This window comes from Eutrigla gurnardus, assembly GCF_963514095.1.
Source record: "Eutrigla gurnardus genome assembly, chromosome: 16".
Classification (NCBI taxonomy): domain Eukaryota; kingdom Metazoa; phylum Chordata; class Actinopteri; order Perciformes; family Triglidae; genus Eutrigla; species Eutrigla gurnardus.
The window spans coordinates 18,604,378-18,619,110 of NC_139927.1; the positions used below are offsets into that span (position 1 = coordinate 18,604,378).

Here is a 14,733-nt window from a genome sequence, read left to right on the forward strand (position 1 = left end):
TCGGAGATCCTTGATTTCAGCTCATGAAAAATTGGAGCAAAAACAAGTGTTGCGTTTATATTTTTGCTCAGTGTATTGAGTTTATTTCTCAAAGAAAATGCGTATTAAGAAACATTATGCCAGAATTAGGCAGGGTACTATTTTTCTTATCAATTTAATTCTAAGCCTTTTCAGCACAATACCTAATGGTTACCTAGAGCTACCAATTAACGTACAGATCATTTTTCAATAAACAGTTGACAGCTTAGTCTATAAAAATTAACAACTCATGATAAAATGTCCATCAAAACACTGAAGGTTTCTTCAAACCAATAGTCCAAAACCCAAAGGCATTGAGAAAAGCAGCAAATCATTTTTTCTGTTAATTGACTTATTGATTAATCAACCCCCATTTCAATACGTGGGCACACATGTAGACTGTGTTCCACAGGGCTGTTAGTATGAGATTCGGGAATCGAAGATAATTCGAAGAGTAAAAAAGCAATACTCATCGAATGCTGAAATTAATATTCCAATGTGTTTGGTTTGTTTTTAATAAATATGTTGTTGAATGTTAGCAAATCTCGCTCTCCTCGCCTTAGCCTACCCGCATAAACGAATGTTTTTGTCACATGAAGTCTGATGGACAATTAAGTTTTCTGATTCACAATCTCACTATCAGAAATAGCCGACAGTGACACAAACACATGGAGATGACCGCACTCGGAGAAGCGAAACCAAAGATATCGACGGATCTCGAGAAGCGATGCAGTCATGACAAAGATGCATTCATGCTGCTCTATACTGATAGCAAGCTCGACCCGCATTTCCATCGGTTTATTCATGTCAGCAGGATGTACGTGAGAAAGTGAAAGTGAAGTTGACAGTGATTAGGGGAGGAGGAAGACGCAGCCATGGCAACGGGGGACACATCATCCCCAGGAGAACGGCTTTTGTTTACAATTTGATGTCATTCATTTTGTGCTTAAGCTTAATTGTTACTTTGCAAGAAAGCTGTCACCTGTTGGCAGTTCAATATATTAAGAACAAACACGTTTACTTTAGACAACAAAACCAACGTTAGGTTTAGACAACAAAACCAAAGTTAGCTTTAGACAACAAAACCAACGTTAGCTTGAGACAACAAAACCAAAGTTAGCTTTAGACAACAAAACCAACGTTAGCTTTAGACAACAAAACCAACGTTAGCTTTAGACAACAAAACCAACGTTAGCTTTAAACAACAAAACCAACGTTAGCTTGAGACAACAAAACCAACGTTAGGTTTAGACAACAAAACCAATGTTAGGTTTAAACAACAAAACCAACGTTAGGTTTAAACAACAAAACCAACGTTAGGTTTAGGGAACAAAACCAAAAACCAAAAATAAGTGGTCCACTGAAAGATGGGGTACTTGGGTTAGCTTAAAGTTCATGGTTTGTGTTAAGCTAACATTAGCACTCATTTGGTCGTAAAAAATATGTAGCAAACTGCCAAAAAAAAGCTCCATCTGATAAAGGCCTCACCATCAGGTACTTTGCTGAGGTAGCTTTAATTACATTAATAATGGCTCAGTTCCATTTAAGTAGCCGAGTCAGCCAAACTAAATGATGTGCCACTATTAAAGTTATCAATTCACAGAGTTAACACTGTGATGTTAAAATGAGCGCTGTGAAAAAGCTTTGTTGGCTGCACCGAATATATCTGCATTGTGTCATTTAAGACTTTTTGATTTTGGTACAAATTTAACTACTTTCACGTCTTAAAAAATACATCAATGTTGCATTAAAATCACACTGCATTCTGAATGTTACTGCTTTGCTTCCTGACAATTCAATCAAAAAACCCTTTTAAAGAACAATTTGTCCAAATGAATACATTCAACTTGTTCACACAGCTCACTGGTGCCAAGAAAGAAAGACAAACAGTGAACTGTATATTGAATAATGAGCACACTCTAACCTTCCTCACCTCAGGAACATCTTCTCTCTCTTCTCATCTGAGGTGAGTAAATACATTCAACATCTGTGTTATCATCTATTGATCATTGGTTGTGTTCTCATTACAGCTGTGACCAGGCCTGCAGCGGAGCACTCTGAAAAGAGACAGGACCCGTCTATCAACAGCAGCCCTGCAGAGAGTCCTTCCTGTTTGTGTGTGTGTGTGTGTGTGTGTGTGTGTGTGTGTGTGTGTGTGTGTGTGTGTGTGTGAGAAACCTCAGACAGGGTTAGCGTGAGAGTGTGTGTGTTGAATGTGGCGACAACTGAAAGGGGCTCATCTCAGTTTATCCATCATTTTTGTCTCACTCTTTGTTCATTTTCGCCAGGGGGCACTATGATGGTAATAAAGTTCACTGCAACGTCTCAGGATGTGTGTGTGAGAGACTGTAAATAATGTAATGTCTATCAGCAGCCCTGGGAGATGGAGGAGTTCACAATGATTAATAGATAGAAAGAGGTGAGCGATCTCAATTTTATTATCATTTACATGAAACGGAATGCAACATTTACTCATTTAGTTTCTGGCTAATATAGATGGTTGTTGGTTATCAGCCACCGCATGCGAGTGGAAAATACCTTGTGATTTCACTGATGGCAGCATGGGAGAATCACGTCTCCTTTTACCCTGGTTAACTGCTTCTCCTCAGTGTCAGTGTTATGGATTGATTTGATTGGTCAGGACAAGAAGGTTCCAGTGTAGTTTGTAGGTTCCTGCTGCAGCGCTACTTTCCACCCAAAGTGTGGTAAGTGGCGTCTCTCTGAAGTTACGAAGCCTGTGTGTTCGGTACCAGGATGTAACGTTACTCACAACAACAGGTCTCACTAATCCCATGCAGGTTTGGAAAAATAAATATGCAAATTTTACCACATATCAAATTGTGTTCAACAAGCTGCAGCATCAGGACACTAAAGACAAAGATTTGTTTTAACTTTAATTGCTGAACTCAGATGTCAAGTGTTACTTGTCGCGTTTCAGTCACACAGAGCTTTTTAGATCTTAATCCAGATCAGATAAATCCTCCAGTGGAGCTCTGGAGCTGCAGCTAAATGGTTTACTGAGCACTGACCTCCATAATAAAACCATTACTGTGGACCGACTGCCCATGTTACAGCAGTTACAGCTGCTTACCTCCATGTTCACGTGTGGTCTGATGCATCAAACCGCCAACAGCTCACCGAGAGGCTGCAGCACCACAACAACAAGTCCTGTCATCATCAATCATGTTGAAAGATGTGTATCAATACAACAAGGGAAATCTCAGTCCTTTACTATTGAGTATCTGCTGATCCTTGTCAGGACCCGTCCAGTAAGATAGTTTGACTTGGTATACATTTACTTGCTGTGTTATTTTGATAGTCTGTTCGTTTTCATTCCCCTTTCATTGTCCTGTCAAGCTTCCCACTCGTGTGATGCTGGTTCCCGCCCTGATGTCTTCCACCTGTGTGTCATTGTCTTCCCCTCTGAGTGGATTTAAGGTCTCCTTTCCCTTCTGTGCCAGATTGTCTTTACCCCAGTCTGGGGTTTCCAGCGGTTCCCTGGTGTCGTCTAGTGTTTTTGATCTTTTTCACATTTTGACCCCAGTGTTTTTGGATACTGCTGCTTGTTGGATGATCTACCGCGTAGAATTTCCTTTTTTTTCCATGTCACTCGAGTCAGCACGACTTTCAAACTAATGTATTTCACTTGGAAGTATCGTTAGTGCTGCATCACATTTTTCTTCTGTTATCAGTTATTACACTACAAAACGAAAGTTAGGTTTAGGAAAAACATCGTGGTTGGGCTAATCCAGCGTTTTCCAGCCTGTTTGATCCTGCCTTGTTTGATTCCTTCTAACACTAAGCTACTGCCTCTGAAGTAGTGCTTTTGGGTTCTCTGTTTTTCTGAGTCGTGACATTTATAGATTCAAATTTCATCACCATTTCACCATCTGCCATGAGACTGTGTTGTTGTTTAACACAGTTAAAGTCTTAAGCTGAAACCAGAAAGGGAGATCAGATAGAATGAAAGATTTTTGTTCTGCAGAGCTGATAATCAAGTCAATATTAAATAATATGAATATCTGTTTGATTTGGATAAAACAAGACATTTCAGGATGTCTGTCATCAGGTTGCCTCCAAAATAAAAGAGTATTAAAACGTTAAAGACAAACTAAACCAACAGGAGATCTGCTGTGATGCATGTGACACAATCAGTCTGAGCTTCAGGAGAGTTCTTGTGTGTGAAAACAAACCGGCACTCATGATTCCACCCTCAGGAAACAAGCTGGTGTCCAGACTGAATTATGTGGGTGAAAATGAGCTGAAGAGGAGAGCTGTGTTTGTTGCAGCTCCACTCTGCTTTCTGACCTGCAGCACAACAAACGACCCTCTGTGTTCATCTCTCCGTGTTGGCAACTCCTCGGTAAGGAAAGTAGTTATTGGCTGTCCTAAAAGTTGCTAAATGACGTCATCACCTAATTTTCATAATTCACCATGTGCATGTAATTGTAATAGACGCTGTAGGAGAGAGGAATAATGTTGCGGGAGAGACAAAAAGTGATTAAAGAACACTCTAAAATCTGGCTTGGGTCTTGTAAAAGTGATGTAAAATGACATAGAAAAACATTTTTTACATTTACATGTTATTTTTTTGTGGCCTTACGCATGCTAGATACATTTGCAGTCTGGAAGTCTGAATTCACACGTCAGAGTTCAACAAAGGTCAACCTGCTGGCGACGATTTAGCCTCTGGGGACAATATTTTGGATATTTTGGATTTGGAGTTTTAACACTTCCGCCTAATGTTGCAGTGTTAAAATTAGCAGATGACATCTGCTCAACTTTAAGTAAAAAATATATGCTGAATATATTTATGACAGGGTTGGTTCTCTTGCTGGGTCCCACATAATACAATAGTTCAATAAAAAAAAAAAAAAAATGGCTCACAATATTTGACACAAACAATACTCCACAAAAACAAAGACAAGCAACACGCAACATTTTTCTGGACTTAAGCAGTTTGAAACAGTTTGAAACACGTGGTTAACGAACAAAACCAGACAAACCTCATGTTTGGGCAACAAAGCTACTCAGGGAAGTTAAATGTGGTTTGACGGACATACAGTGCATCCGGAAAGTATTCACAGCACTTCACTTTTTCCTCATTTTGTTATGTTACAGCCCAAAATGAATTAAATTCACTTTTTCCCTAAAATTCTACACACAATACCCACAATATACTTCTGTACATGTTATATTTTTGTTCTTTATTTTTAATGAATTTGCAAATATTTCAAACAACTGTTTTTTCCCTTTGTTATTATGAGGTATTGTGGGTAGAATTTTGAGGGGGAAAAAAGTGAATTTAATCCATTTTGGAATAAGGCTGTAACGTAACAAAATGTAGAAAAAGTGAAGCACTAAATACTTTCCGGATGTGCTGTTCATCCTCAATTCCAACCATACTAACACATTTTTAACAAGAGGATTTGGTCATAATATCGTGATACCACTGAAATCTGATTCATAATAATAATAATAATAGAGATGTGCGATTGAGCCCCAGCTTTGTGTGTGTGTTCACTATCTGTGTGAGTGTGTTTTGCCAGAGAAAAATACCCGTCAGCCAAACGACACACACACAGTTAATTATGTGTTTGTTCAACGATAGCAGGTAGTGTCTGGTTAAATAATTGATAGCAGGCAGTTCACTGTCACACACACACACACACACACTTTTGTTATTGTTCACTTTAGTGAGTGTGTGTGTGTGTGTGTGTGTGTGTGTGTGTGTGTGTGTGTGTGTGTGTGTGTGTGTGTGTGTGTGTGTGTGTGGCCTCGGGGAAGCTTTGACACAACATGAACTCTGGTGGAAACAGCCACAGTTAAATTAAATCAACGCACACGAACCTCCCAACCAAATGACTCGTCTAAACTCCTGACTGAGAAAAACAGCAGAAAGGACGACCATGAACCAACCCCACCACCCTCTACACGAGAGGTTTCCAACCTCTATAGCGGGGATCTTTATCGGCAGATACCAGGTCAACAGCAGAAGTGGCTATCTAAGGCTGCGAACAGGCGAGCCAGTGAAGTGAGGCTAACATTGGAGTGATGTGATGTCGTCTGTTAAAACCAGTGAGAAGCCTGGCTGCTGAGTTCTGGACCAGCTGGAGGTGGGAGAGTCGTTTATGGTTAATGCCAGTTAGAAGAGTTACAGTAATCTAGATGGGAAATATATGAGGGCGCAAATGACTTTTTCTAGATCTGGCTGAGATAATATGTTTTGGATTTTTGGAGACGGTTCAGCTGTGGAAGAAACAGGACTGAACAACTTTATTGATATGTGGGATCAAAGATGACACCTGCATTTCTGGCAGGTGTCATCTGTCGGGCTTGACGTTGATGGATAGTGGACCAAGGCTGATGGGACTGGTGATGGTGTTGGGTGGATTGAACAGTATTATTTCAGTTGTAGAAGGTTTTGGGCGATCCAGCGGTTTATATCTTTGAGTCAGTCTGAGACAGCAGCAGGCTTCTTGGGTCGTTGGGTGTCAGAGGGAAGTAGATCTCTGTGCCGTCAGTATAGCAATGAAAAGAAACATTCTGTCATTGGATAATCTGAGTGGAAGCATATCAATTACAAATAATATTGGACCTTAAAAAGAACCCTGCATTTTTTTTGCTTCTTTCATGCTGTTTCCAGATGTCATAAAAAACATGTAGGCCGTTTTTTCCACATTTTCTGTCATTTCTTCTGCAATCTCTCTTAAGTTTGTGGGTAAAATCATTTCGGACTGAGTGAAAAAAAATTACAGGGGGGGGGGTACTTCAATCAGAGAGGTTCAGTCTTCCTGATTGAGCCATGTCTCAGTGATGATAAAAAAAAAAAAGCAGTCCAACATATTAAATCTAATAAAATCATGACATAAAAAGGACTTATTGTTCAGAGATCGGATGTTTAAAAGACAAGCGTTTACTGGGTGAGGGGAGGAGTAGGGGGCGGATGTGAGTTTTCAGAAGGGATTTAGATGAGATACTGTATGTAAGGTGTGCAGCAAAGGGGAGTGCTGATGAGCGTGACAGAGTGCTCTATTTTTGTAATGGGAAAGAGGGTTTAGGACACAATTGTGGGCTGGGGGGATCTTAGTTGACCCGCAGGGCAACCACAAAAATCGCGAGCAATTTCAGGAGAAAGGGGGTACGACCAACAACAAAAAACACGCTAAACTCCGAACAGTGCGAGCTGAAACAGTAATTCAAAAGGCCACTGCCGAGCAGCTCACACACAAAGTAAGAGCTACTTCTTGGAGGTGTGTGTGGATGTGGAGACGGTCTGATCTGTGTAGTTTACTCTGATATGAAAAAAACCTGATCTGAGTCACATATGCCATATATTAACATATTCTATTAATTACACATGTACTTGATTTCCGAGTTGACTGGGTGTGTATTTGGTGGAGGAATTCACTATAACATGCAGCACCAGATGTTGTGATCACATGCAGCTAACTCTGATCTCCATGTGGGTTAAAAGGGTACTTGAAAAGACTTCCACTTTCAAAGTTAAACGCTAAGGTCACGTTGTTGAACCCCCTCAGCAACAGGAGCTTAACATCTCCCTGGTTATTTAATCTCATCAGAGATTTCCGCTCGCTCTCACAAACCAATTAACCCAAACTCATTAGCCAATTCGTTGAGAGCGCTTCGCTGAGAGCTGATACTGAACTGGAGACAGCTGCTGCACGTTTGACTCCAGCCGGTTTGACAATCTGAACCGAGAGCTGAAACGCAGCATCCATCAGCAGCGCAGCTCCACCCCTCTGATAAAGTTAGCCAACGCTCCCACACACACGGATAAGATAATCCCAGCTCTCCCCCCGGGTCCAAAACTGATTGACTTTGTTGTCTTCTGAATGAAGCTCATTTGTAAAAGGAGGAGCTGCATCAGAACCACCATCAGGCCTCCTGCACAACACACCTTTATTTCTTCACTTTGGGCTTTTTTACTTCGATTTGTATTTACAGATCGATTTTTCAAGCCAAACACAAGGAGTGCTTGATTTATCTCTTCTTGTAGCAAGGTTTGAGTTCAGGCTCTTCCTAAATTCAGCCTGGATATAATGTAAGTGTTAGCTAAGAAGAGATTAGAGTCGTTTGAGATGAGCTGCATTTCACCTGGAAAGTGGAAAAGATCAGGAGACGGAGACAGAAGCTGCAGTCAGGTCAGACAGTTTCCAGCAGCTGTCAGAGAATTCACAGGAAGTCACAGGCAGCTTTACACCCCGTTAGATCAAAGCCCTGTACTACAAAGCCGGATGTGGTGTTAATGAAACAACTCCAGGTTTAATCCTGGGTTTCAGGTCCTACGACCAGGTAGATCACCATGGTAACTAATGCTGCTCGCTGAACCTGCACCGGAGCGTTGTAAATGCTTGACACATCTGGCCTGACAGGCGATTTAGTTGTTGTTCAAGAAAGTAAACCGGGATGATTTTGAATGATAATTCACAAAAAGAACACAGCAAAACATGACGTCAATAATCAGACTAAATAAATGAAATATTCTCATAAAATAATAAATACATTTAAATATTTTAATAAAATAATAAACAAATACAATATTTTAATAAAATAATACAAAATGTATTATATATAAATCAAAAATAAATATTTATAAAAAACAAAGTGCTTTACTTGGTTGAACCAGGATTAAAACATTTCAGGACTTTAGGCCAATTAAATCAGGCAAATAAACAAATAAGACATGTTGAAATACAGTGTGTTAAAATTAACTAAAGGGTTTTTTAAAAAGATGTTTTGTTTTGAGATGTCATTTTAAAGATGCTCGGGGATCTGAGGGCCCAACGTAGCTTGAGCAAAGTGATGAGTAAAATCTTAAAACCAATTCTAAAACCCAGCTGCTGCATTTTCTACCAGCTGGAGGCTCAGCATCATACCTACTTTAACACTGTATTGTCTTTAAGTCAAATATATATTGAAAGCCTGAGAAAACAGAAAAGCCCCATTTGTTCGGCCGTCATCCACTAACTAAACTAATCATGAGATTGAGAAGAAATTCCTGTGTGAAACCTAATTTATTTACATTTAACACTGCTGATGTGAAACAGGAATTTCTTCCGTTTGAAAAATGACAGGCTGTGAGCTGAAGATGACAGAAAGCTTTCCCACCAACACTTGCTCCGTTTGTTATCTTCCAACCCAACAGCCTCTTTAAAGCTGCAAATACGGCAAATGACAGAAGCAAGACTTCAACAAAATGCTGTTTCCAAACTTTGAGGTCGCCGACAGATGCTGAATCTCAACGGCTCCTTCTAAAACCCAACATGATCTGACAATCAGACGAACAGCACAGCAAATACAGAGCTACATCGCCACCTTGTGAAGAGATTACAATACTGCAGCCACTCAGATGTTTCAACAATCGGATTATATTTAAAGGTGCTATAGACAACATTCACAACTTCCAGCCACTAGATGTCGCACTCGCACTCCCCCCTTCCACTGCATTCACATCACAACACAGCAGTTGTTCGAAGCGCATGCACCCTCAATGGGTTGCCAGTTCGTTGCACAACCTGCGTTTTCATGAGTGACACTCAGACAGACTCAGTCATATCAAGTGATGAATCTTTCGGGGTAAGAATTCATTTTGCAACATGTAGCGATACATTTGGGTCACTTTGTGCAGTGGTGTTTCAAAATTCATGTGATGTAATCTGTCAAACTCAGAGATACCACGTGATACCAACGTTGTTATCACGAGAAGCGATAAACATTTTTTAAAATGATTAATTCACAATCAAAAAATGTTTATCACGAGAAGCGATACTTTCTGCACCTTTCTAAAAGCTCTGTGGATTTTTTTTTTAATTATTTGTTTAGATAAACATGAAACAGAGAGAATCAGTGATAGTGATCAGGCTCCATGTTTAGTGTACTCTTTGCATCTTGATTATCAAGGAATAATAAAAATATCAATAATAACAGTGATCCCACAGTGATTGAATCACATTTGACTGGAATTTACCATTTTCATAAATAATAAACGTTGTTATTATTATTATATTGTTATTATATGTATATGATTATATGTTATGTTTTAGTGCACTGCTTGCATCTTGAGCATACAAATAAATATAACTATGTTTTTCTATCCATTATATAATACATAATACACATTGTTGCATATCTGTCCAACTTATTTAATGTTGCTCTGTTTCCTTGCTTTAGTTTGTCTTTCCATTCTTTCTTTCCATAACAACAAACAGCTACGTTGTGTGCGGACTCACCTGAAGCTGAAGCAAAGCATCCTGGGATGTGAGGCGACCACACGGTGCTGTAGATGACCCCTTCATGACCCCTGAGCGTGGTCAGCGATTGGCGGAGAGTGGGGTCCCACTGGAGGGACAGACAATAACAGAAATAAACACACAGCAAATAAACTGTCAGAGACGGAGAGAGAATCCCAGAAACTCAACTCACCACTTTGGCGGTTTGATCCCACGAACCAGAGACGACGTGGTTCTCTCCTCGGGTCTGACTCCAGTCTACAGCATACACCTAGACACAGACACACACAGACACACACAGACACACACAGACACACACACACACACACACACACACACACACACACACACACACACACACACACACACACACACACACACACAGACAGACACACACAGACACACACACACACACACACACACACACACACACACACACAGTCAAGAATACAGCATCCTCATAGTTTCACCCTTCAGTGAGTGTGTGTGTGTGTTTCTTACCTCTTGTGTGTGTTCTCGGGCCACGCTCAGCGGAGCGCTGTGATTGGTTGTGTCCCACAGCTGCAGGCTGCCGTCCCCGCCTCCGGCGACCACGACATGCTCGTTGGTTTCGCTCCATGCCACGTCGAACAGACCGTCACCCCACTCCCACCTGATGAACACACACACACGCACACACAGACACACACAGACACACGCACACACACACACACACACACACACACACACACACACACACACACACACACACACACACACACACACACACACACACACAAAAGAAACAACAATGCAGTCACAAATTAACAAACAATAGTAATGAATAAGGTATAGAAGAAGCAAAAGTAACTGTAAAAGTAAGATTCATTTAGTAGATTAAGTAAACTAAAATAGATATTGCACGTGATCATTCTGCATTACACCACTAAACCTGAACTAACTTGATGAAGTAATGAGATCTAAAATATATTCTTCACTGCACAGCAATAATATTTTAAAGAATACTTTTTAATTAATAAAACCAGATGACAGAAGCCAAAGAAAATCACACACAAAAAAAGTGTGACATTCATGTGGATCTATTGGCTGATATGTGATATTATTCCAGAAATATTATTAAGTTTGTATTCTTTAGTGTATAAATCACTTGACACAAATAAGTATTGCGTTTCCACAATAACTTGACACATGACAGTTTCAGTTGGTCACAATCTGCAAACCTCACCAGTAAATGCCACCAGATCCTACACATTACACCTTTATACAATGTTTTATTCTCTAGTTGATGGGGACAAGGATTATTTTACTCCCTTCATTTGATTTGTCAGATGGATCTGCATCAGAAATCCAAAAACAAAAATATATTATAGATGTTTTATATTTAATCTTAAAGTTGTCTTAAAGAACTAAAACGTATAATTAAGGGGGATCTATCGCACCACTAGACAACGCCAGATCCTGCACACTGGACCTTTAAAAGCATCTTCTTTCACAGAGAGATGAGGAAATTAAATAAAAGACAACAAATGAAAATTACAAATGGCATTAAAACTCCAAGGTGTGACATAGACAAAGGAACTGATGGACATTCAGAAGAACAACAAAAAGAAGAAAAGACAGAAGTAACTTTACCTTCCGACGAGAGCGAGCCCTGTCTCCGTCTGATCCAGGATCAGGAGGGTCCCACAGCCTACAAGTGACAAAAGAAGTGTTTTAGTGTGGTGCTGAAAACAGCTTCAGAGCTCCCGACAAGAAATTGCTCTAGGGTTGAATAATCTTCCTCAACATTACCCCATTTGGCCGAGGTCACTCCAAACCCTGCCATAGGGACTGGTTCTGGTTACATTTTGGATCTGGCTCCTGGTTCTAACCTTAATGAATCTCATCTCAAACCTTTTATCCCTTCTTGCTTTGTACAACACATTTAGGTCACAGCCTTCTCTTCAGACAGAAGAACCATTTTAAGACCACTACACCTGTGAGTTGTGTTTGTTTTCTGACCATCAGAGTAGTGACTTCTCTCCAGAGTAGGTCGGTTGCTTGGCAACAATCTGGCGTTGCAATACGTATCTCGGTATAGGGGTCACAATGTATTGCAATACCATAAGCAAGGCGATACATCGCGATTTTAGGAAAACTGTAGTATAAAGAACATGCCGCCATATGTATAAAATCTGAGTGAAAACATCTGTGTTTGCTTTAATCACAGTTCCTGTAACGTCCAACATCACAGCACTAATTTCGGTGAAGGCTACCACCAATCTTTGTAGGTTGACTATTAATTAGAAATCAATACAGAGTTTTGTGGAATCAATTTCAGGTTGTGGCTTCAGGCTGTGCACATTTATCCGGCTGCCACTAAGAGCTGCAGTGATTCTGGTGATACAGATCTAAATGGAGTCTTTGAGTTTTAGGTACCTACAAATGTCTGAAGCTAATTTAATTTAATTAGACTCAGATTGAATTAAAACGCTATCGTTATTCTGCCATCCTCATGTGTTTGTCCTACAGTGTTACAGTGCACCACACTGACCAGCTATGCCGTAGTACTGGGAGGCAGCGCAGGCCACTCTGTTGGGGATGAATGGAGACACTTCCACAGCGTAGCCGTGCCGGGCCGGACACCGAAACACCTTCTCCATCGTCAGCTGCTAGCTGCAGCCCAACTGGGCCACCTGCTGGGAACACAAGTGAGGGTATTGGCTCCATTGGCACTGACAGCGTTAAATTCAACAAAACAAGATGTTCAGAGTGGGGACAAAGGAAATCATATAGAGATGAATCACTTATATATATACAGCTGTTCCATGAGAAGTATTTAAATGAAACACTAAAATGTCATACCGGGCGGACTGGAACGAATCACTAATAATTCTCAATAACTGGGAAAACTTGTTCTGTGTGTGTGTGTGTGTGTGTGTGTGTGTGTGTGTGTGTGTGTGTGTGTGTGTGTGTGTGTGTGTGTACCAGGATAGAAAACTGGTATAGTTTGGAGGTTTTGGGTGTCAGCTAGCATGACAGTCTATGAAGCAGTGAACGTAAGAATGAGTAGATAGCAGTTGACAACACATGCATGAATTTGAATGGGGAAATGTCACTGAAGCATGAAAGGTATGAATGAGAAAAGCAACAGCACATATGTCCTATGCGAGAGGAACATTTGATGTTTGAATGGAGTTTCTACGTTTAAAAAGAGTAGGATGACGAAAAGAAGAATTATATATTTAATTTTCGCGCGTAGAAAGAAACATACACAGCAAATAAGCACTGTGTCAAAATAAACACACAGGCAACCGGTTATGATTTGTCGCAGTACTCACAGATAAACTTCCAGGCGTCGAAACGTTAAAATAACCGGAAACCGGCTCATACATCCATAAAACAAGAACTTCTGACGTTTCCAACAGGTTTTTTCCTCCTCACCGACTGACAACTTCACATTGACAACAACCGCTTCCGTGTTTTGATCAGCTGACCAAACAACCCGGATGAAAGCCGTTTTAGTTGTAATACATATAAGGCATCGGTAGTTAGCGCTGTTTTCCTGAACAAAAACAATACCATTACTGATTTATCTCATCTGAGGTGACTATTTGGTAAATATAACGTATCTTTCGGGAAAATAAATAAACATCAACCATAATATCTCCCTAAATCAATAGACTTTGTGTCTCAATATATGTTAATGTTCTGAAAATCACATACGGAGTCCAGACCAGGTTCCACATCCTGGCCATGAAGGTCTGGAGCATTGTCTTGTATGGTCCTGTATTTAGCAACTCCTGTAAAAAAAAAATGGATGTGTTGATGAGGTGAACACTCCCTAATATAATTTTAATTTAGCTTATTTTGTATTTTATTATTATTTTATATGCTTATCCCAGAAGAAGAGCATACACCTTTAAAGTCTTATTCAATACAAGCTCTTTGTTTCTCAATAGGTGATGATGGATTATCAACTCCTCTTTTTATAATAATAACAAAGATAATACATTTTATTTAAGGGTCCCTTTCGAAACAATAAAGGACATCTTCCAGTTAAACAGGCCAATGCAGTTAAAACAAACAAAATACAAGTAATTGATCAAATAAATAAAAAATGTCTGTTCCTCCTCGGTTTTTTGAAAGAGATGTTCAGATGTTCAGTCATGTTATGACTAGCAGTGTCTAGCTTTGACCATGTTTTCCCTGCCTGCACTAAAGAAAATGTTTGCATATCTTTAGAAATATTTAACATATCTGATGTCATTCGAAAACCTCTGTACAAGACTTTCAAACATCAGTGACCTAAGAATCACAATTTAAAAATAATAATATAATCATTGCCAAAACAAATGAAATTTTCTCTAAACGGAATGGGTAGATGCACTGATTAGATGCAAAACATTTACACTAATAATAATAATAATAATAATAATAATAATAATAATAATAATAATAATAATAATAATAATAATAATAA

At 39.7% G+C, this 14,733-nt stretch overlaps 1 protein-coding gene across 2 annotated transcripts in view; it reads right to left on the reverse strand.

Annotated features, from left to right (window-relative positions):
- The window catches only part of pex7 (peroxisomal biogenesis factor 7), a 55,684-nt gene extending 41,950 nt beyond the window's left edge, over nucleotides 1-13,734 (reverse strand). Inside the window, exons 1-6 of one of the 2 annotated variants that reach the window (XM_084029967.1) lie at nucleotides 13,592-13,726; nucleotides 12,805-12,949; nucleotides 11,904-11,961; nucleotides 10,773-10,923; nucleotides 10,465-10,542; nucleotides 10,272-10,380 (exon numbers count right to left, since the gene is read on the reverse strand). In XM_084029967.1, coding sequence (XP_083886093.1) covers nucleotides 10,272-10,380; nucleotides 10,465-10,542; nucleotides 10,773-10,923; nucleotides 11,904-11,961; nucleotides 12,805-12,913 — 505 coding nt within the window. In that variant the 5' untranslated portion in view covers nucleotides 12,914-12,949; nucleotides 13,592-13,726. Of the gene's footprint in view, nucleotides 1-10,271; nucleotides 10,381-10,464; nucleotides 10,543-10,772; nucleotides 10,924-11,903; nucleotides 11,962-12,804; nucleotides 12,950-13,591 lie in introns of both variants that reach the window. The other variant, XM_084029966.1, reaches the window with a different exon arrangement.
- Between the last annotated feature and the right edge of the window lie 999 nt (nucleotides 13,735-14,733).